Source organism: Corapipo altera, unplaced genomic scaffold (assembly GCF_003945725.1).
Source record: "Corapipo altera isolate COAL_440 unplaced genomic scaffold, ASM394572v1 0, whole genome shotgun sequence".
Lineage (NCBI taxonomy): Eukaryota > Metazoa > Chordata > Aves > Passeriformes > Pipridae > Corapipo > Corapipo altera.
In genome coordinates, this window is record NW_020884872.1 from 31,769,751 (window position 1) to 31,794,377 (window position 24,627).

The 24,627-nt window shown below is 42.5% G+C and overlaps 1 protein-coding gene across 2 annotated transcripts in view; it reads right to left on the bottom strand.

Moving 5' to 3' along the window:
- The window catches only part of ATP10A (ATPase phospholipid transporting 10A (putative)), a 112,128-nt gene extending 92,607 nt beyond the window's left edge, over positions 1-19,521 (bottom strand). For both annotated transcript variants that reach the window (XM_027645781.1, XM_027645790.1), the window contains exon 1: positions 18,889-19,521. In XM_027645781.1, the coding sequence (XP_027501582.1) occupies positions 18,889-19,328 (440 nt within the window). In that variant the 5' untranslated portion in view covers positions 19,329-19,521. The remainder of the gene's footprint in view (positions 1-18,888) is intronic.
- Between the last annotated feature and the right edge of the window lie 5,106 nt (positions 19,522-24,627).

Consider the following 24,627-nt stretch of genomic DNA (forward strand, 5'->3'; position numbering starts at 1 on the left):
CATTCACCAGTAACACGAGGTTGACGTTGGAGGGCTCCCTCGGCACTATGCTGATGCAGGGCTGGGGGTGGCCTGGGTCTGGACTTGCTGCTGGGTTTGCTAGCTTCAATCACACTTGATAGGAAAAGTCTCTCCAGTGAGAAATGAACCATGACAATTGCTGGAAAAACAGCAGGTGCACTAACAAAATTACAGGAGTTTTGACAAAATTGGGCCTATAATGGAGCACGGGATTTGGTGCTAATAAGCAGCTTAGTGATACAGGCAGCATGATGAGAGCTGCTTCAGAGAGAGCACATCCTGGCCTGTATAAAGCAATAGAACTGCAGTAATTAGGCCTAAAACTCAGTTACATTTAGGTTAAAACTGGTAAAAAGTTTGATATTTACAACAAAGTCAAACAGAGGAGGGGTCTGTTAGTATGACTCAATTTTTTTATCATCAGTGTAAAGGTAAAATACTGTCCTGTTTAAGACCATCGTTATGCACATCCACATCCACCCTCCTGGTGAGACAAGGTTTTCATTTCACCTTATTTGAGCTGTCCAGAAATGAGGAATCTCATCTCCTCTACTTGCTTAGATGTCTCCACAGCAGATGGCAAGAGGGGTCAGGACACCTATGGTGGGTGATTCTTCCTAGCAGAAGATGGATAGGATCAAGAGCTATCTGGAGATGTCCATCTTTTTGCACAGGCTAATGTGTAGGAACAAGAGTTTAGTGGGACTGAATGCCTAATTTCCAAATAGCTGAAGACACGTAAGAGAAATCTCATGCTGATCTAGATGGTTCCAGAGAACACCAAACAACTTCAGCAGCTTAAAGGAAATTGGCTGGTGGATACAGACGCTAATTTATGCCTTACTCCCACCCCTTCCAAGAACCCCAGCTTTCCCTTTGAGCAAAAGACATGTAAGTCTTTTATTTTGCTGGATAGAATCACAGAATGGTTTAGATTGGAAGGGATCTTCAAAGACTATCTAGTCCAACGTCTCAACTATGGGCAGGGAGGCCTTCAACTCAACCAGGCTGCTCAAAGCCCCACTTAAACTGACCTTGAACACTTCCAGGAATGGGGCATCCACAGCTTCCCTGGGCAACCTGTTCCAGTGCCTCATCACCTTCAAAATAAAGAATTTCTTCTTGATGTGCAATCTAAATACTTGAGTTTAAAACTGTTGCATAGTCCAGTCCAAGAGAAGGTAAGTGAACACTGAATTTGGCTTCATGTTTCCCTCACTTATCAGCACTTCCTCCAAACAAGTTTTCCAAAAATACTCTCCTTGTTTTCAGTTTGATGACATAAATTTATTAATCCTCATGCCCAGGTGTTTGCAGAACTCCTCATTACCTACAGCTAAAACCTGTAAGACTTGCATGAGAAAGGTTTGTCATCTTCTGAAATATTTTCAGAATAAACATGCTAGAGACAGTTTCAGTATTAACCTTTTTGCTTTGAAGTCTTTATTTGACCTTTGGAACAGATATTTCACAAGATTATTTGTAGCTAAGGAATATGATGAAGAATTTGAAATATTCTCTCTTATTGTGTGCAGTTTTGGTCACTGCAATCTAAGAAAGATGTTAAGCTATTAGAGAGCCTCCAAAGGAGGGCAACGAAGATGGTGAAGGGCCTCGAGGGGAAGCAGTATGAGGAGTGGCTGAGGCCACTTGGTCTGTTCAGCCTGGAGAAGAGGAGACTGAGGGGAGACCTCATTGCAGTCTACAACTTCCTTGTGAGGGGAAGACGAGGGGCAGGCATTGATCTCTTCTCTGTGGTGGCCAGTGACAGAACCAGAGGGAATGGCCTGAAGTTGTGTCAGGGGAGGTTTAGGTCAGATATTAGAAAGAGGTTTTTCACCCAGAGGGTGGTTGAGCACTGGAACAGGTTCCCCAGGGAAGTGGTCCCGGTACCAAGCCTGACAGAGTGCAAGAAGCATTTGGACAATACTCTGAGACACATAGTGTGACTCTTAGGGATGGTCCTGTGCAGAGCCAGTAGTTGGACTCGATGATCCTTGTGGGTCCCTTCCAACTTGGCATATTCTGTGATTCTGTCCATAATTTGTTACAGCACATACGTTTTTATTCTGTATTGCAACTTTACTTCTAAAGTGTTACACCTCTACCAGCTGGCAACTGTTATTGTGCAGTGACATTTTTTCAGTAAACAGGCATTTCTGAAGTGGTTATTTTTGCATATGGCACTTCCAAATGTTTTGCTTTGTCTTAACTAGCCCACTTTTTTTTTTTTTTCTGGGGTGCCTGACAATGCTCTTTAAAAATCTTTTTTATTTCACAGTTTCCCTGGGAATTGTGGAAGAAGTACAGTAATTATAATCCATTTACCACAGTAGTGTTGGGACTAATCAGGCCCTTACAGATGGTAGATACAGATTTCTTTATAACTGAAACTAAATAGTCTCTCCATAACCTATAACAGTAGTTTTTCCATAATCTATTTGCAACTTCATTTAAAGAGATTGTGAAATCAGATCTCTAATAATGCAAAAATCCGAGAAAAAAATTAAAAATCAAGCTTTTCCACATAAGATAGCTGATTTGAATATCCCTGAAATGAGAAAATCAAGACACTGAACTTCATTTGGTTTTAAGGGGAATCAAATCACAACAAAGACCTCTCTTAAAAGTTGCGGTTCAAACTGCAAAACCTCTGAGATAAACCATGATTTTCCCATTTTGAAGACTATGACTTTGACAACAGAAAGGGTTATGCAACTTGCTCAAGATCCTTTTGAAGACCCTAGTGGAGACCTGCTGATTCCCTGAAAGTGCCCTTAAGATTCAATACTGTCCTCTTTCCCAAAATGATTGCTAAGGCCTTTGAGCAATTCAGCAAGACACTAGATCAAACAACAAAAGATAAAAAGGGGCAGGAGGGAACATGACTAGCATAGATGGGATATTTAACAGTGTTCTGGATCAACAGGAAGGAAACAGTAAGCACATTTTCATTTACCAATACCCCTGAAGCCCTGACTTGAGGAGGATATAGCTTGCCTTGAGAGTGTTGATTTTCTCACACAGATGATGTTCCCATTGTGCTACAGGGAGAGTTCATGTGCTTGTGAAGTCACATTAGTCTGTCATGATATAGCAAAGTGTCCATCAAAAAAAAAAAATCAAGGGTTGGATGTAAAGCAAAATCATCACAAAGCCCTAGTTTTCTCCCAGGGCTCATTTCAAGGCCCAGTTATAAAGCACTGAGAGTTCATTTTTCTGACATTAGAGAACACAACTACATTTGTCTTTTTCCTTATTTTTTAATTTATCTTAATATTGGTCTTAAGAGACCACCTAATAATCAGATTTTGCATATTTTTCTCTATCTCTTACCTAGTTGACCTCTACAGTACTAACTAAAAAGCCATTGGTTTTTCCATCTTGCAAACACAATGTTTTGTTCATAGAGGCTGGTAAGAAACACTCTGTTTCTAAAAACATGCAAGCAGAAAATAACTCAAGAATGCTGATGTAAAAAATAACTTGTTTTGGCAAGTTTAAGTATTTTGTGTGTGTGTATCTGCAATGTGTTGGCAGGAAAGTTAATCTCTACTTCATCCTAAATATTGTAGAAGAATAAATAAAATACAAAACCCCCAAATACCAGTGCTTGCCAAGTGGGGAAAAAAACCCCAAACCACAGTGGTAGAAGAAAAATATTTACTTCCCATCACCTGAAATTGTTATGGGTACTAGAGAGTATTTAGGAAAATGTCTTTTAAAAAAACACTGAAGTGTTATTTTAATAACTTGAAACAGGAGACCGAGTCAGTGGTATTCATGTGTGAAGTCTGGCTCTGTTCTTCCTTCTCTTAGCAGGCTGAATTAAAGACTGCTTGTACCACCCTTGCAGACTGATCTCTTTGTCAACCATCAGCACTCTCTGTGCCAAGAGAGTTCAAAGCACAACTTCAGAAGTAAAGCACCACTCCTGGAAATGTAAATCCAGGACCAAAAGTTTGAGCTGGCCAAAGCATAATCCCAGGACATGATGAAAATATTGGATTTCCAATTTCTTGGCTGTTGTGTACTGCCTGTTCCCAGGACCATAAAAAACCTGGTTTTTTGGGTCATCAGTTCCTGGACTCTTTGAAGGCCTGCAGACAAAGACCTACCTCTGCTATTTTGTAATTGCTACCCATTCAGTGGCTGTTTGCTGTCTATTGCTCAGAGGTTTCTTGATAAACAGCACAGCTATGCAAACAGAGAGCTGTCCTAGCATACAAACAGCTAAGACAGCAGAACTGTCACCCTGGCCATTTTCTCCTATAACTCCTCAGCTGCAAAGCATCCAACTGATATTTAAAAAATGCCCTCTGCTTCCTCACAAAGAAACAGCTATGACTCCACTCATACCCATTTTAAGACTTATTAAACTCCCAATCATATTTTAACTTTCTCAGTCCAAGAAGTGATCAGTTAATGGTGGTGTCTACAGCTGTAAACATTGTAACCTCAATATTTCTTCTTGATTAGAATGTGTATGTCAACCAGGTTCACAGAGTCTTCTGAGGTGGAAATTAATCTTGAAAATCAAGTTGGAGATTTCTGAACCAACTGCTGCACAGTCAGCTTTCCTCCTAAAGCAGTGTGACTGTAACAAAATGTTACGTGCCTCACGCAGGCTACCTAACCAGCCTTACTGAACAGCTCAGAGACATTAATCAGAGTCATTCTGCGCTGGGCTTGCCACACCAACACAGCAGCCTGCTGCAGTGCTGATACAGACCTACTTGCCGGGTGGAATAAATGTGTCTTTTAGTTCCCCATACAAACTACCAAGGACTGCCCTTACAACAGAGAGAGATGCAGACAGATGTCAAGTATGAAAGCCGGTGATGTTTAAGGCCATGGGAGGTGATCCCAAAAATCATAAGGAGGGCATTATATTGACCAAAGGAAGGGCTGACTTGCAAAAAGTATCTTATTTTTGAAAGCCAGGTGAAAACTCATGGTTCAAAGTGTTCTCCTGTAGACTTCTTTCAGGATAAACATTACTCTGGAACATGAACTGGCCACACTGCTGTGGCACAAAGAGGTTACTTTTTTGAAGCTTCATAAAACTCCTAAAAATATTGTGCTCCCTTCCTAAAAATTTAAAGGCAGCTTTTTCACTTAATTTAAGTTCTCAGCAAAAATGGACCTGGCAGAAATATGGCAGAAGGATAGCAACTTGCAGTAGCACTTGTTTACTTCTACTTCACTTGAATATCTTAAGCCTATATCCTACTTGCTTCATTTCCTTTTCAACCCTGCATCATGAGTCTTGTGATAATGTGATCTGTGCTGATGTGGTAGATCACACCTGTTATCCACATGTGTCTGAAAAAAACAAAGGAGTGTTTTGATAGGGTTCTATTTCTTACAATATACTTTCTGATCCAAAGTTATTAAGGAAACAATGCTGCATTAACTGCCAGTATTGAGAATGATGGCTTGCTACACATTTCAATTAAGTTGAAATAACCCCACAAAATTAAGCACAGTCATGCAACTTGTAAATGCATTTACTGAACATTCTTACTGTCTTTTTTCAGTCTAAGAACAGTAAATTAGAGCAGGGTGCAGGGTCCCGTACTGCCACCAGCTGTGCCCCATCCACACACAGAAAACTGTTAGTCATGTGAACCTGGTCATGTTTGAGCTGACAAATTCTCTTACAAGACAGCACAGCAGTAATGGCCCATATTGCATCCACAGGAACAACCACCTCTGCATGGTGCTCTGAAGGTGTTTTGATATACTAGCTGGGACAGCCATGTTTCATGCTGAATGTGTGTATAAACATACCTTTTACAGCTGGGAGTTTTAAGGACTGGCATCCATGTAACCAACTGCACAGGAAGTCATAGGAAAAAAAACACCTCTCTTTTTCTGAGCTTTGTCTCTTATTTGATTTAGACTTGGGCAAAAAGATGAAAAGACTAAGCTTTCTAGATACCTGGTGCACACTGCGTATCACCTTAGAGCTCCCACTAAACATGTGCAGGTGTGTAGCACCATAATAAAAGTTACAGCAAACACTGACTGGGGACCCTTCTTGCACAGACAGTATTTTCATATCGTGTATGATCTCGGTGGAATAATCTGCTGTGGAATCTAACTGTAACTAATGAGTTACAAAAGCAGATCAGAAAGGAGTTAGACATCAATAAAGACACATCCCACAGAAGTCTTGGACATCTGGATATATGCTCAGTAAATGGAAAAGTAAGAACTCTGCTCCCAAAAAAATCAGCAATCAAATTTGCATCTAGTTTGAATAATGCTCAACTAGCAGGGGCAATGCATCATTGGTCTTAACCACTTCTCTCTGTAGATTTGAGTGCATTTCTAAACTTTCTGCCAGTGGTGAAAAGAATGTTTTGTAATTTTTTTGCTTAAAACTTCTTGGTAGTGTGCAGCACCATCAACTCAGGCATGCTTTCTGTGATTGCAGATACTGGTTAAAAACAAAACAAACGAACAAACAAAACCCCAAACACGAAACCTTTCTAGAAGTTGCCAGATAGGACAGTTGAAGGGAATGCTATTATGACTAACAGGTTGGATTCCATGAACAAAACTATTTCTAGTGATAAAGCATAAAGGTTAAACAACTGAGGACAAGACTGCCAGATGTAAAATGGAAAGTTTCCAATTTAAGAGCAGCAGAGGAAGAATATGAATTAATATGGAAGGACCAAATTAGCATTTTAAAAATCCTCCATGCCAAACCAAATGCCACTGCAAATAAACTCAGGAACTCTCCTCCTCCTCTTCTGCTCCCTGCATTCCAAGGAGGATTGAATTTAGAATAACCATGGGGAATTTTAGAGAAATCTTACACTTAAATGAAGCGCAAAGTCTTTGAAAGATAGAGAGACTGTATGTTCTTCAAAGACACTAGTACTGTCTTTGTCATGGTAGATTCTTCTTCAGTAAGTCTGTTTAAAAAGAAAGAAATGTTTTGGACTTAAGTTTTCTCTTTAGTTTTATCTTTAGAGACATTGGTAAAGATAAGATGAATTCTTTAACGGTTTTGAAATAGAGTATAAACTACCTTTTTGTTAACTGGAAGAAAAAACAAACACACACATACCCACCCCCACATCCACCAAAAAACTCAAACAAAAAAAACCCCAAAAACATACAAACAAGAAAACCACCAACCAAAATATAAAACACATTAAAACCGAAACACTTTGCAAATACACAAAATCCTCCTAGACTACATTTCAGCGCTACTTTTGTTAGTTCTACATATAGAGATACACTGTCAGTCTGGGGATTCTATACTGCAATGTTCTTTGCAGATGGGTCTTACTGGTCTTACACAGATTCTTCTGGCATGAGCTGGCAGATATCAGTCCATTGTGGTATTCCTCAAATTGAAGATATATCATGGATTGTACAGTCCATGACAAGGATTATTACAGACTTTAAACTGGACTCTCAAAAAATGGGTGCACCCATCAGCACTACTAGACTGATGGTTGGCTGGGCTGTGGTACGGTTTTTCTGTTGAACCTGCATTTTGGAAATCTCCCACAGGATCTGACAGAAAGAGGAACTTCCACACACAGCCATGATTCCAACACAAAAAGCAGACAAACACAGGGAACTGCACTGAAAATAAGTGAGAGACATTTATAAGACAAAACCTGATAGGATACAGTACATTTAAGTCTGAATGATCAGGAAGAGCAGAGTGTCAAATGCTGCAATTAGATTAACAGGATTCAGAACTTTTAAGACAGCAAACAATGGCATGACATCTTATATGGCTACATGGTATATCTACATGAGCCTATGCTCCCATATAGACAGGCATTAAAATTCCAGCACATAAATTGGTAACCAAAGATAAATCAGTAATTATCAAAATAAGCAGAATAATTTCACCATTGACCTCTCTGATTCACCTAGCAGTACCACCTGCAGGTCTGAACATCTGAGCCTACCGGACAGAAAACAGAAGCCCAGTAGCCCTACATGATATTTGTGAGACACCTGACAGTGAAGCCCCACTTTCACTCTTGTAATGTCCACAATTATGTCAAGCACACAACTGCCCTCTGCATTTTACAGACACAGTTTACAAAGTGGTTTTAGTCACCTAATATTTAGGTACATCCAGACAAATAGAAGAAAGCAGAACTAGGAACCTTGTTGCAACACTCATCCCCAAAAGCTGCATCTGAAATTAAAGAGCAAATAACATCCCAAAATACAAAGATTCCTCCCATTATGAGGACAGCCTCAAAAACTCCACAGAAATGCAAATGCAATCTGCAATTAAAAGAGGAAAACTATCTCAGAACTCATTGTTTCCCAGCACTGAGATAAATGATATAAATACATTTCACGAGTATGAACAATAAGTTAATGTCTATTGCTGAAAGCAGAATGTGGCAGAACATGAAGCAGGGGATACTGGGTTATCCCCTTCACCTGACAGGTGAACATACTTGCATCTGTGATTCTCCAAGATTAGTTCTTAAATAAATCGTAAAGTATATTGAGCAGGACAGGTTACTTACTCTTCTACAGTCAAAAAATCATACGGAGCATTAACAGGAATTAAAATCTATCCCTTCTGAGTTTAATAATGGGATGGATTCATCTTGCCTGAACTTAGCTGTATAAGCAAGTCAGCTAGTTCAGCTTCACCTGTATCATCACAGGAGAGAGAAGGACCTCTTGATTCAAACTTTCTAAGGCATCTCAAATAAGCTGGAAAGATTACCCCCTGCTCCCCCAGACCACTCAGTGCTCTCCACTGATTTTGGCACAAGCATAGATGACTCGGTCAGACTGGACATATACTTTTAGCTAACAGACATGTGATATAAATCTCACCTAAAGAATATGACAAATTCTGTTAGGAAATACCTTTGTCAGGTCAGAGAGAACTAATTAACACTTGAGAGGGCTTCTTGCCAGGGAGCTACAATCAGCAGCTCACTACTGTTTATAGGGAAGACAACTAATGGCATATGCAGAAGGGTCAAGATGCAAATCAGTGGCTCTGTCAGGAGACAGGTACCACAGTCCAAGCTCCTCTGATAAAACAGGAACCTATGATAGTGAAGGAAGGAATATCAAGATGCTCTCAAACATGCAAATAAAATCAATACAGATCTTTATTCTGATAAACAGCTTTAGGTTCACAGCTCTGCAGGTATACATCACAAGGAAGTATAGCAAGGAGAAGCTGACAATTAGAACACGGAAATCCTAAAAAGGGAGAAAAAGAAAATATAGAAAGCATCTGAACCTCCAAATGTAAGTGTAGGCCCATGCAAAAATAATGCACTACAACTGAAAGATCAGACTTTGGTGAATTATACTTGATTTCTTATAATCTATTTTTTCCCCAAATATATTACACTTTTTTAATGTATTACTGAATTTCCTGAGTCTATAAGGGTTTGTCTGCTAAATTTGCCTGCTAAATTTGTTCACCGTCATCTCTTCTGAGGCATCTTACTCTACGTTTAGATTTTGAGAACATGCTCACAGATGTATTTAGGTGACTGCTGTTTAGCCCTTCCTGTGTTGGCCTCAATATTTTGGGAGTTTTCACAACAACTTTCCCAACGACTTGTTAGTGAACACATAAAACCAGCTAACATAGACAAAACAGGCATAGTCAGGTTGCTACTGGAAGGCAGAAAGGTGAACAGACAAGGGTCAAGCATACAGGTATATGGTTGTGCAACCCAGAAAAAGCCCAGGAAGCATAAGAGAATATACAAATGCAAAAGACCTGTGTTTACAAATGCTTTCACTTCACAGTGGACTTTCTATCCAAAAGGTCCAAGCTAAAACCACCATCAAAACTACAGAAATACCAAATATTCTACAATAGTTTTGACACCTTCAGTGTTAATGTATCAGCACAGATATGTAAGAACACCCTCAGTGTTAATGTATCGGCACAGATACCTAAGAACTGGAGTGCAGTTGTCAGTCAATCATTTAAACTCTTCCTTGAAGTAGGTCAGTATTTCCAGGCAACCAGAATATAAAAACAAGTGACCTCCATGCCTGTGGTAACAAATCTCCGGCAGAGTCTGGGTTTATGAAATGACTGGGCATGATGCAAATGTTGGCCACAGCACTGAAGAGAGTGGCCTACTTGTCACTCTAGAGAAATTGTGGTCAGACAAGAATAAAATTATAACAAAATAGCAGAGGAGATGGAAGACGTTTCCCACCCTTGAAAACGTATGCCTTGCCAGTTCAACACTGTCCTTTAACCAACATGGCCTGAAGGATGTGGGCTGACCACTGCAGAGATGTTCACCCACAACAGTTCTGAGAAACAGAGTAAAACATTGCTCCTGTTGGAGCAAAGAACCAGATGGTAGTTTGCCAGCTCAAAAGGGCTGGATACCCCCAGCAGCTCACAGGACAGAACACTCTATTAGCTACGTGGCTAGCAGCTTTCTGTGGACAGGCTGTGTAGCTATAACCTAGAAAGAGTAAAAAAGACAAAGACATTCCTCTCAGCTCATATCTTACAGGCACTGTAAGCTCTAAGTTTGAACCCCTCTCATTGCCACTTCCTGGACACAAAGCAAAGATGAAACCAATTCACTCAGAAATATATAGGTGATCTTCTGAAAACTAAATCTGAGGTTTGCTTTATCTAACCTTTCAGAAGCAAAGATACACTTGTAAATGTACATTTCCTCAGTTGAGCTCCATATTAGGGCTATTCAAGCTTCTCCTTTGCACATCCTCTCCCCCGTGCATCACTACTAGCACCTACCTAGGAAAAGCTGCTAGCTAACATCTTTTACACATATGCATTGTGGCTGCATTCTGGGTGTGAGTCAACTTTTGTCCTTGATATGCATCAGAGGAAGTTGCTGCCCATAACTACACAAATTTACCCATAAGAGGGGAGTGTCCTAGCTTCTAGCATCAAGGTGGCTCCTCACTTTATGCCATTCACTGCAGTGAAGCTCTCCCTGGCCCACTGCACAGACTCCCACTGTCTTGCTTCCACATTCTGGCGAGACAAGGTGAGGCAGTGCTGATGAGTAGCAGCAGGGTGCGAATCATGTTTTTGCTGTGGATCTCTTCTGGGTAAAAACACGACTGGCCACTAACACAGCTGCATTGGTGACAATGACCAGGTGAAAACACTAAGGCTGAAGGTAAACCATGAAAACTGGTTCACTTCCCCAACTATATGAAATGAAACAAATTGTTCTGCTTTTCATGTACTTAATTGCTTTCAATATATGTGCTTGCTAAAACCAAGTCTACACAGCATAAATCCGGCAAACCGAGCATAACCCTGAAGCCATGCATTTGTCTTGCCAGCTGCACTGACTACACTGTGTATATACACCTGTCCTAGTTAGAACAGCTGGGACCAGTTCATCACTGTGTGGGTGTAACCCAAAACTGTGTATTCTATGCCATCAATAGACCATTTACAGCAGCTGCCCAGAGCACGCCTGACCCCTCAGGCTATGAGCTGGGTGTTAAGAGGCCTGTGAGATAGGAGGATGCTCCTCTCCTCCTGCCCTGAGGGAGGTACTGGGCATTCCTGCCTGAACCTGAGGATATATAATCTTGGGGGTCTTGGGACTTCTGTACCACTCGTGGGATCCAGAGAAGGACCGGAACTTGGACTGGACTGAGACCACCACTCTCAACCTAACTGTGACTACCACTCTCAACTAGACTGCAACAGCATTCCCAACCGGACTGAGATCACCAACCTTGACCAAACTGCAAACAGCACTCTCACCAACAGGTTTTCCCTCTCCTTTTACTTTTTGGACTCAGGGGGGACCACATGGGGCTCAGTATGGGGAGGGGGGCCCAATGAACACTACTCTGTTCATGTCCCAGGGTGCTGGGTTATACATCTGGGTTTTGTGGGTTAAAACCAATTCTTTGTCTGTGTAATTGTATTTATTGTATTATTTTTATTAAATTGTTATTCTGACTTATAATCTCTTTTGAGTTGGGTTCATTTCCCCTGCCGGTTTACCTTTAAACCAGCACAACACAAAAGCGTCACATACCCAAAAGGCCTGGTATTGTAAGGAAAGCTACTCTTGCTCAGAGCAATTACCCTGCAAATTGGGAGTATGCTGGATTACGTGACAAGGGGAGATTTGGCACTCAGACTTCTGTTGCTGTGTCCAGGTAAGTAACCTGTCCATCCAGGAATGAGGAGCGTCTGTAAGCCTGGGGGAGGGGCTGTAAAACTCCTACCCAGTGACAGGGACCCTTCCTATTTTTCTAGAGGACTGGTCTCCAAGTGGGAGGAATGTCCTGGCTAAGTTATGCCATGCTAGCTAGTAAGCAGTTCCATAAACGTTGATTTTTGCGTGGTTGTCATGGGTTTCAATTCTGGTTTTCAGTTCTGCTGACTCAGTGACACTTGAAAGGTAGAATCTGGAATCACAGTATCAGGCAGAGTTGAACAATACATGCAATTCTTTTCTCCTGCATAGGTTCTCTGGAAATGCCCTCTGACAGAATCAAGTAGAGCTATTATTCTTTTGGCAAGAATCATGGTCTCAAGGTAATAAAGACACATGACAGGAAGTAGATCTGCACACAAGGTGGCCACCTATAATTCTGGGCTGTGGTCTGTGATCATGGTGTCTCTCTGGAGCAGGATGTGTAACTGCAAAAATTAATTTGGGGACATCACAGGTCTTCCAGTGGAGATTAACAGCATCTTCTTTGGCAGTTAGCCAGAGGCATGTGAGACAGCCTACAACGGCTCTCATGACATCCTATACAAATGAAAGAGCTTAGTAAAAATAGGAAAGCATTTTTCTTTTCCAGTAGAGAAGCTCAGGCACTTAGAAAATTTGCCCTACACTGATTAGCAAATGAACTGCATACATACAGTTGGAGAGAGAAATGGGTTCTCCTGTGCATTGCAGCTGGCTACATCTCAGAAGATTAGCACAGACACTCCTTGCTACTTGGATAAACTGTACTGCAGAATAAAATTGCTCCCTATCAATCTAATGGAGAAGCCTCTACTACATCTCCCACTGAGTTTACTCACTGTCAGGCCAGCTAAAACTGAAACAAAGGACAAAGACAAAGTAAGGTGAACAGAGCACTTTTTCTCTGAAATTCAAGGAGGGAACACTGACTTCACCAACAGATTCAGACTGCTACTTTCTGCTGTCAGCTTCCTGTGCACCAAACTCACTCACAGAGGAAACTGAGTAATTCCAGGTAGTTTCCTTTTCAATCACATCAAGTGACGTTTGTGTTCTGGGAGAGATGACACAAGCTTATTTCTTTTGGTGAGAAATGTCTTATCTGCCAGCACGTTTTGGGACAAGAAGCTACTCTGGACTATTTGGGTAGTACTCCTCAGAGACTGGTGTTGTCAGCAAAATAAGGCACATAAGAAGTGAAGTGGTTGCAGGGCAAGTCATCATCTAGCTATTTTAGAGGCCATGAATGGGATCTGCTGTGCCTTTGCGAGGATTTGGTAACACTGCTGTACCTTGTTCTCCAAGGCTGGAATTGCTTTCACTGTCAGGTTGACAGAGGGGAGGAAAAAGAGAGCGTATTTTGGAAATTATAGAAAACACGTTGACTATGTCAAACTCTCTTCTCTCCTCCTCTTCAGTTTTGCAGAAATAAATTAACATTTAATGTAAAACAGTCTGCTTTGATAGCTGCCTGAATGCCCCATTAAACATTTTCCACACCTCAGGGGAGTCAAACATCCTGTAGTAAATTGCAATTTGTCATGGATTTTCTAAGTCACAGGTTGACACAAGAAGCAGTTATCAGTCTCTGATCAGTATGCAGAGGCCATTACAGTCTTTAGCAATACTCTTTGATGGACACAGTAAGAGTTAGAGAGTAGATTTAAAAAGCAAAGCTCTTTGGTTTTGAACATATGGCTCCTACAAAAATGTTAGTGGAGTTTATTTCACCAACACAGCACTGAGTCAGTAATAAAATGTAATTCCCTGAAGGACAAGTGCCATTGTTTGTTGTGATTGTAGTTATCACTATTCATCTTCTATTTACATACCATGTAAATGTATACCATACTTTGTAACAGCACAATGAAAACAAAGCCCCTGCTTAGAAGAGTCTTAACACTTCTGCCCCAGTGACAAATCTAGTTCTATAAAATATTTAAGAGTAGCAGCAGTGTGCAACCTGGAATTACTTGGAGCAAACCTTTACACGTGTGATCCACAACTGCAACCAGAGCCAGTGAGCACTGGAAGACAGTAACTGCAAAGAAAAAATCACCATCCTATCCTCCAAGTCCAAGATAACAATGCAGAAAAGTAACTAGCCAAACAAGACTTCACTGTTAAGACTGAAAAGCTGTAATCTCCATTCTTCAACCTCCATCCCTGGGTGATGGAAATGAGGAAGAGGAACAAAGAGAGGGGACTAAGATCATCACAGGTTTGCAAAACCAATTTTCTGCAGGCTGGGCTCTAATGCCTTTTTAACTTCCCTCCATTTAAACCAACTAAGGGTTTTGGCTGTGATCCAGCATTCCTAGCATAAGCACCTGTACAGAATTGAAATTCTAGGTGACCTGTAAAACTGTCCTCCTAAAGTAAGTGCCTCATTTCCTCTGTATTGCCAAATGAGAGACGTGCCCTTAAAGGCCTCTGGAGAGAGGCCCTATTAACTCCTTTTGGCTAAGAAATCTTCCCTCTTTGCCTGTCAAGACCCTGACTGCTCTAACAGGCAGACCTGCAAAGTCCATCATAGAGCAATACAAGACTGCAATTCTTCTGCATGTTTCATTCCTCAACATATGCTGCCAATTCAAATTCAACAGCTTATTTCAATTTATTCAAAGAATCAGATCTTTTCCCTTTCCACCATCTGACCCTAGAAAGCAATAATCTTCTGAAGGACTCTCCACAACATTGAGAATTTCTAAAGGAAAGCTGTCTTCTTTCTGTGAAAAGAATCTGCAACTCTCTTCAACATTTTACTTTAGGTTGCTGTATTGGGTCTGACTGAGCTGGAGTTCATTTCCCCATAGTAGCCCTCACAGTGCTGTGCTTTGCATTGATAACACACCGGTGTTTTGGCTACTGCTGAGCACAGCATCAGTTGTGGGCAAGATCCTGGGAGGGGGCACAGCCAGGCCAGCTGACCCAAACTGACCAAAGGGATATTCCATACTGTATGACATCAGCTCAGATATAAAAGCTAAGGCAAGGAGCAGGAAGGCGGGCATTCATTGTCTCCAAGGGCTGCCTGCTGAGAAACCACTATGCGTGCTGAAGCCCTGCTTCTCAGAGGTGGCCAACCACCGCTGCTCATGGGAAGTAGAGAATAAACCATGTTACGTTTTGCTTTGCTTTGCTTTTGCGCATGCAAACTTCTGCTTTGCTTTTGCTTTAAATAAACTGCCTTATCCCAACCCACGAGTTGTTTTTCCACCTTACTGTCTCCCCTGTCCGGCTGGGAAGGGGAGTGATAGAGCAGTGGGGTGGGCACCTGGCATACAGCCAAGGTCAACCCACCACAGTTGCATCATCCTTTGCTGTTCTGCTGTCTCATAAGTGTTGCTAACTATGAGCCATGGAGTCATTGATTCAGCAGTGGCTGTATGAGAATGGGTCATCTGAGTCCACACCACTGGGCAGGCAGGAGGAAGAAGGCCTAGTCATTGTACCAGCTGTCAAGCAGTCAGAATAGCAGGAGAACAGCATTTTCCCCCAGATCAGTTACTGCGCCAGAGGACCTCAAAGTAGACTCTGCTTGTGTGCTGTTGAACCTCCTCTTGATGAGCTGCCCTGAGCAGCAGTAGGCTCTGCCTGTCGCTGCATTCTCTGTCTTGTAGATCTTGCATCATTAATTGCTGCTTGTATCTAACAGGGGACAGGTACCTCAACAGACAGGAAAGCATGTATGGATTATATATAAAAAGTATACATGACAGAACACACAGTATCCAACTTGAATCTTTCCTTGGTCACTAAACAGTACATAAAATGAGACAGAGGGCTTTTCTCTGCTACTGTGAAGCAAAAGTCCCTGTCTCCATTTGCTGACTGTTATAATTCAATGTTGTTTTGCTGTAGTCTGTGTTTGAGGTGGCTCTCTTGCAGCTGTGTGGGAGGCTGGCAGGAGAGGGAGCGCATCACAGCACAGTCCAGGCACTCAGATGCCGTCTTGTAGAAGGCCTCTTTACAAGCTAGGAAGTACTGACCAGCAAGAGCAGAGTCACTGCCCCCTGACAGCCCTAGGGCAGCACTTTCATTAACCTGCCCTACCTTCAGCAGCATCTCTATCGAGGACAGCATTTGCATCAAAGTCTGCCTTCACAGAGAGGAAGTGGCAAAGCAGGGGGAGAGAGAGACAGAGAGAGTCTAGCTTGCTCAAAAGGTAGTAAAACTGATAACAGATCAACAGATGTGAGGAGAAAGCTGTCATTTATTACTTCCTTATGCAACGCACTTCAACATTTTTCCAGAAACAAAGAGACTAAGGAAACAAAGTAAAAGCCACGATCAATCCCTTGTGTTTCTCCTGGCATGACACCTTTCTGAGAAAACAGCTTTTCTGAACTCACGCCCAGCAACTTCAATGACCTTGACACAAATCTCCCACTCTTGGTACCCTGTCACTCAAGTTAGCAAGAATCTTAGCTTTCATCTGCAAAAGCAGCAAGTTTCTAGTCCCATCTTGCTCACTGGGGCTGAAGAGTGTTCAAAAAGGTGACTTGCTGAAGCTTTAAAAATGGGCAGATTAAAAATACGTAAGCAAATTATTTTAACCACATATTTTGATTGGATTTTTTAGTTGTGGGAGGGAAGTTTTTCCTAGGGGCTACTGGAAGCTGAAAACAGGTGAGCTGCTACTGGCAACCAGGCTTCTGCAGTGGGCTGTAAGCATGCATTGTTCAGCTCTGCTTCCAGCCAGAAAACTGTGCCTGAATAGGTGATGGAGCTCTCAAACTTCCAGGTTCGCTGCCCCACAAGGGTTTGGCTGACACGCATCTTTGAAGCAAATGCAAAGGAAAACCACTCCTAAATTAATCTTGTGTAAGTGTCACTCAGCAGCAGTAAAAGGAACAATTCTGACTTTTACTCTGCAACACCTCAAGTGTTACAAAGGGCAGTGCACTTAGCTGGGATTCCCAAAAGACCACAAGCAATATTAACACCAAAGGTACACCTTTTCTCATAGTCATGTCTACTTTTTTTGGTATATGGAGAATTGCTGGGAGAAAAACATTCCAGAATTAACATTCCAATTCTAATATTCATTAATATTTTGAACATCTTCTGCAGCAGGTACTTATTTCTTTTCAACCTAGGAGACACAAGAGCTTATTTCTAAACTGATTTTGTTAGGAAAAGGCTATATTGAGCATCTTCATTAGCACTATTTTACTTTACTGCGTGAAGACCCTTACAAGACCTCCTGCCATCCATCTCCCTCAACACCAGAAGAGGTTAGAGTTAAAGACAACTACAGGCAAGAAAGGCACTAGACAAAGGCATAGGTTAGCAATGCCTCTGTGCAATTTGACTAGGCTGCTTTCAGTTTAGTACAGAAATAAGTCCATTTTATTTGTGTTTTCATGCATGCATATCTGCTGATGAAGAAATATCCCTGGGTGAGATTTCTTATGTGATGTTAGTTTGTGAAAAAACCTGAGTCTGCTGATCTTAAAAAATGCAGTCTATTCTGAGTTCTTTTTCAGCTTTTTTTTTTCACAGAAAACCCAGCCTACTTTGAGTTTTTTTCAGTGTATTTTTTTCACATGCCTTTCTTGCAATAGGAAAGTTGCTCTGTCTCAGCGCTTACGTCAGTACGGAGGACCCCTCCCAGCTAGACTGTGGAATTAGAGTGTAAGCTTCTTGGCACGTGTTTTGTTTCTGTTCAACTTAGAAGCATCAGAAAAAGAATTAAAATCTGCTTTCTCGGAAAATATATTCTTCTCTCATTCCCCAGTAGCCTCAGCCTACTAGGAGATGACAGTCTAGCATTCAGAGAAAAGCAAAACAAAAATTCTGTAAAGCTGGATTCTGAGCACATAAATGTTGATGCAAAAGTCCTTTCAGTCTGACTCACAAATACCAACACAGTGCTATAAATGTACTGCCCAGATCATTAAAAAAATAATAATTCTGAAGGACATAAATGACCTAATGCTCCATCACAAGCACCGGGAAATAGCAAAGTCACAGGGAATGATGACACTTGCCACGATAAATGAAAGTGAATGTTGAATGGAAAGACTGGCTCATTCTTTAGAAAGACAAACAAAGTTTAGGCTTGCTAATTCACAGGTCATGAAACCTCACATACCTAACTGAAATTCAGGAGCCTCTAGCCTCTATCTGTCCTTCACTCACTGAAGATTTAATAGCAGATTGAGTGAGGTCTCATATTATTATAACAAAATTCATGCCTGAAACTATACATGAGTGTAGTTTACTGCTCACATCGAGAAGTGTTTTCATAAAGGCTTGCAAATCAAACACTGCTGTGATGCTTACATGCACTTTGCAATGCAGTGTCCTTCCTTTAAAATATAAAACACAAGTCCAGAGCATACGTGTAGACCTATAAAAAACGTTTCTTAGTAATAAATCAGTGATTTACTGTGGGACTCCACCAGTTAGAGAAGCTTCACTTTCACCTGCAGGACTGTATGAACTCCCGCAGTTGTGAGTAAAGAGTTGGGAGATACCAGTTCAGGGGCAACTGGAAGTTTCTTTGCACTCCATGTGGAAATGCAAGCCCTCCACAACGGACCTGCTCACTGTCCTGCTTCCACGTCTCCGCTCGCCTGAATCCTCGTGCCCGGCGGGACCCCAACGCTGGCTGCCACCATAGCACTGCCGTCCCCGGCACTCACCCTTCATGCCTCACCTGTTGTACACCAGGCACTCCATGTGGTTGATCTCCTGGTCGGAGCGGTAGCGGCTGTAATCCTCCCAGAGGTCCTTGATGGCGGTGACCGCCAAGATGAAGAGCACGGGGGCCAAGGCCAGCTCCGGCTGGAATGCATTGACGGCTGGCACGAAGTTGAGGAGGGCGATAAATACAAAGTAGACGTTAGCCAGGCGGTGGAATTGCTCAAAGAGGTTCTTGGGCAAGAAGGACAGTGCCGTGTACTTCGTGGTCTTGAGGCGGTTGCAGGCCAGGACCGTCTTTTTGGGCTTCTCCGTCTCGGCCTCAGGTAACAGCAGGCTGGAGCGCACCAGGCGCGTCTTACTCTCCTTCTTCCTCCGCCTCCTCTTCCTCTGCCTCTCCTTCCCCTCCGGTAGCACCTGGGGCGCTCCCTCTCCTCCTGCCGTGCCCTGAGACATCGCTGCCGCCCCGTTGTCCTCGCCGGGGCAGCGCGGGCAGCTCCCACCGCCAGGCACGGCCCTAAGTTATCATCCTCCGCCGCCCGCCACGGCTCTCCTTTCCTCTTCCCCTTCGGGCGCGGGCGGGGGGGAGGAGGGCTCTTACGAACCCGCTCCCAACCGCTCTGCTGGGACCTCTCTCGCTTTCTCCTCCTCCTCGTGGGCCGGGGATGGGACGTGGGCAGGCGGCGAGCCGAGCCCTCCTCCCGCGGGCCTCGCCCCGTCCCGGGCGCGGGGGATGCGGGGGATGCGGGGCTGCCGTGCCGTGGCCCCGGCGCGGCGCTGTCGGGGCGCGGGCAGGGCCGGGGGGAACGGCGGGGGCCGCCCGCCGGGAATGGGGAGCGGCGCTTCCGCGAACAGCCTGCCCCGAGCGCCGCGCCGCCCCGGGACACAGACCCGGGGTGTGACACTTTCGTCGGCTGCTTTTGACTTTTAGTTATGTGTGGAAAGCAGGAGGAGGGGGTTTGAGTGAGGAAATTAGAAGTTCCTACTGAAGCGTCGGCGCTCCGCACCGGCGTTCATCCACTGTGCCGCAGCAGCAGCTGGTGGGAGTTTTTGCCATCTGACTCACGTCAAAATACTCCACTTTCTGACTGAGACCGTGTGCCGTGGTTGTACCCAACCCTGTGCTTGGTCTGGGAGATGCAGTGCAACATCTCCCAGCTGCTCACGTCATCTCCATTGGTGGTGGAGGTGGTGCCTGGGACAACCCCGAAGGTGGGAACCGAAAATGAGATTTCTGATGGACTGCATTAGGCACCACTGCCAGCCCCACACACGTCCAGGCAGTGGTGTGCTCTAACACGTGTTTGCCTCTATTGGAGTTTTCTATTCCCTTGTAGTAAGGTAGGTCTTTCCAGCAAGGGGTGGAAAATGCCAACCTCTCACTCTGAGGTTTGCACTCCACGCTTTCTGGAGAGAGATGCAGCTGTGGGTGATGACAGAAAGCATGATGGATAGACAAGAAATACAGATGAGGATAATCCAGACTGAAAGACTTAGTCTAAAGTCACAAGTAAATAAACGTAGTAAATAAATGCAGAAGTTTAAAGAACAAATAATATGAAAATAATGAGATTATTTCTACCAGGTGTGACATAAGCCTTTGCAGCATCACTTCAGGCTGGGATTTAAGAGCAGACCCTTTACATAAGGGATTCCTCAGATAGCATGAAAGGCTGCACCAGGTCACTCCAGGATGTGTCTAAATGGTAGCACAGATGCGTTTTGTGGTGTGACCTTTGGTCCTGATCCTGTGATATCTTAAGGTGGGTTCATATTGAGTACAATAGCAAGCCCCTGATACCTGTCAGTGTGTTTCTTGTTATCACAGAAAAAAGGCATGAAGTATGCACATCTGGTCTTGATATGAAGTCATGCTGTGTCTCCATCCTTCCTTCTCCCATTTGCAATATGTTTGTAGTTTGCTTTTTAAAGTCCAGATAATTATGAACCTCCTTCAGACCCTGAGGCACTAGGTGAGTGCTAGTTCAGCACATAACCTGATATTGGTGCTGTGTGAAGTCACAAACCCTTTACCAAGCCTGCTGTCAACTCTTCTGATGCTACTGCAAACCTAGTAGGGATTTCCTGGGTTCCTCAGCTCTTGGAATATGGAAACAACAAGGTTTTACTAAGTGCAAGGGGAAAAGGGAGAATTGGCCTGGGTTTCTTTGCTAAGTCTGCTCCTTTGTTGATGAGGGAAAAAGTACAAAAATATTAACAGAAAAAAATGGGCTAAATTAAAAAGACCCTTCTGATTTCAGTTTTCTGTATTTTTTGTTTGTTTTTGTTTGTTTTTGTTTGTTTGTTTTGCTTACACTTGGTGCCAACTTCAAGAGTGAGCTGGAATGAAAAAAAATCCTTTTCCTGTGCTTCAGAAATGCTGAAATAGGATGAGAAGGACACATTATCACTCCACAATATCCCCACAAATTGAGCTTCACCCATCCAAGGGCTCCTTACAGGCAGCAGAGAATACTTCAAAAAGTGAGTTGCTGGGCTTTTTGACACTTGCCTGCTGGCCTCTGCGATCCCTTATTGTGTGGGGCTCTGGTTCACCCCTGACCCCCAGGAGCTCAAGCAGTGTTCAGGCTTCATCTTTTCTCTAGATGGCCCTCTTAGAGCAAACTTTGTCTTTATTAATGCCAGGTGGTTCATGAGTGGCTTTAGTACAGCACATCTGAATAGAGAGATGCTGCAGACACCAATGTTGTAGCGTAGTGTGAACCTGTGCCGGGAGGGGAAGGGAGCCTGTTACAGTGTCTGAGAAACAGGTGAGTCCACCACATACTGATGCCACATAAGAAATGATGTATAGATCAAGCTTAGCACTGCAGATTCAGCAAATGGTAACTGAAAGTAAATTGAAGATTAGATATCTAGTAATATTAAACTTTCAATCACAGTGCTCAAGGCAAGGTAAGAAAAGATAATTCTCATGTAACTCTTAAGCTGCTTGTTTAAGGAAAACACCTGTGTATTGGGAAGTTTGGAGAGCCTAACCTGGGATGAATGGTACTTACACTTAGGGATATTGGCCAAATCTGTGACACCAGATATCCCAAAATTGTCAGTTATAACACCATAGTTATAAGAAATAGTCCATAAGTCAGTGGGCTGTAATGTAAAACCTGTTTTACTTGCATAGTTTTGGAGTGCTCAGGGTTCGTCTTAACAGGCTTTTTTCTGCAATGGAGTAACAGGAGGGAAACTTATTTTAAAGATATTAAACAGAAGCTGAAAGTTCTTATGTAATCCTCAGCTCACATAGTAGAGTTTTACAAAAGATACAACAGCAGAAAGATAGCAAACAATTGGGTGAGAGCCTCTGAAGACTCCTGTGCTAAATCATTTATTTCAAAGCAGTTTAAAGCTTTGCATTTGAGTATGCCAGAGTTAAGGGCCACCCTTGCAAAGCTTCACTATAAAAAAAAGTGGAAAGTATGCCACACCCCACTGGTAAAAAGCTGAAAAGCTCTCCTCAGGTTATTAACTGGGACTTTCTCTGTTGCCAGTAAACTGCCTTTTTATTAATACAGGCGTGCTAGAATGTTGGAAGGCAGTGATGAGGAAAGGATGTGGTACACCTCTGCTTTCTGTGTAGTCACACAAGGAATCCAAAATTCTGGATATTTATGCTAAAACTTGAGGACATGTAATCCACGATGAATAAAAACAAGAGTTAACCTTATTTTAAAAAGCCTATAAAATCTAGTGTTTGCCAGGCTTTTCTAGCCAAAAAATTTGGCAGTGTAGACACTCCCAGGAATTTAGTCCTTCCTTTCCATTTCTAAGTAAAACCGTGCACTTAAGATTTGAGAAAACATGAATATTTGTATCTGAACTCATATCTGAGCTCTTCCTGCCCACACTGTCCAAGTGTGTGGGGTTCCAAATTAGAGGCAGGCAGACAGTAAATTCAACTTTTAACTGGTACAAAATACACATTCGCAGATCTGGCTCTAGCTTTTGGATTACAAAATGACAAGTATGTTGCTTTTGTTGTCAACTGCAGTACACCTGAATCTTCTGTTAATGGGATCTTCTGAAGGAAAGGGGGTGAAACAGTCCAGATGATGCACAGGCCCTACAAAATATCACGCTCAAGAAACGTGAGCTAACTGGAAAAACCTGAGGAGCCAAGAACCAAAGACTAGATTTACTACATAACTTGAATTAAAATTTGGATCCTTTACTATTTTTTTCAGGGTCATCGGAGCAAAGTGTTAAAAATGTGCAATGTCTGAGGATTACTCTGTTCTCCAATTGCTCTCTGCCACTCAGTGATGTGTCTTTCTTTGTTGTCACATGGCTGTTTCTGACTGTCCTTCATGTCCCTCATTTTGCTGGGTGTCTGCTCTCTGATTTCACCTGTCATTAACCTGAATCCAGCCTTTGGTGCCCAGTATCTCTTGAATTTCTAACTTTCCCCTGAGCCTTTCCCAGTGACTGACTCTTTTCTTCAACTGTGCACATTATCTTCAGATCAAGGACTAAAGTTGAGGTTCTGAGCATGAATTATGCTGATAATATGCCTAATGAGTTCATCTTTGATATCTTAGGCCACGAAAAGCTGAGTCTTTAGGTATGATACTGCCTTTAAGGGTAGTAGGAACTATGGGATTGTCTGGCCCAAGATACTGTGCTAACTTGGCCTTTTAGATGCCACACACCCTCCAGCTTGAAATCATTATCAAATTGTTATGCGAAGAAACTGGTTGCTTAGAGATCAGATATCCATTTTTATTCCTCTTCTCAGAGTCATCAGGTCTGATTATATTGGAAGTATTTTCTATGGTTTGAGGTTTTATCAGTATGTAAGAATCATAACACCAACCAGAAAATGCCTTTGGCCTGATGGCTGCACGGAGCGGTTTGAAATTGGCATCCACCTGAATGCTAAGGATGAAAACCCCATAGACAAAGAGAAAAAATCCCAAATATGTTACTGATGTAATAACTCCTGATTTGACTTGTCATGGTTTCTGAATGCTTGGAGTTATTATTCCACTTTAACAATTAACTTCTTCCTATCATAGGAAAGTGAAGCAAATCTAATTTTAACATATTGTCTAATTTTCTAGGTCACTTTTTAAATATTTATATGATCCTAAAATAAAGATTTTGCATGTTGGATATTGCCAGAAACATCTGTCAAGTTAGTCCTGATTCTCATGAAGAATCTGGACTTACTTTAATATTAACATGCTTAATATGATGGGACCACCCTGAGGCCTCGGTCAGAGTCTGGGACTTTAAGAACTATAAAAACAACTGTAAAGACATGGTACCACGCATCAGACAAAATCTGTTCTGCCCTTTGCAGATGAGATGTATTCCATCTGGCTCTCTGTAAAGGAGACAGGCATACACGTTTTGAACTAGCAGAAAGAAGGCAAGTGGCTTTCAGTGTGAACAGTCTGCTGAAAATGCCAGAATTTGCTAAGGAGAGACAGTAGCCAAAATGGCATTATTCCTCATTTCCTTCCAGTCTCTAGGAGATACGTAGATATACACAAACATGCACATGCATGCATATATATATATGTATATATATATATATATACACACCACAAGCAGTCTGCAAATCATAGAATCATAGAATGGCTTGGTTTGGAAGGAACCTTAAAGATCATCTAGTTCCAATCCCGCTGTCACGGGCAGGGATTTCACCTCCCTCGACCTGCTGACCACACCTCTTTTGGTGCAGCCCTTAATGTGGTTGACTTTCTGGTGTGCAAGTGCACATTGATAGGTC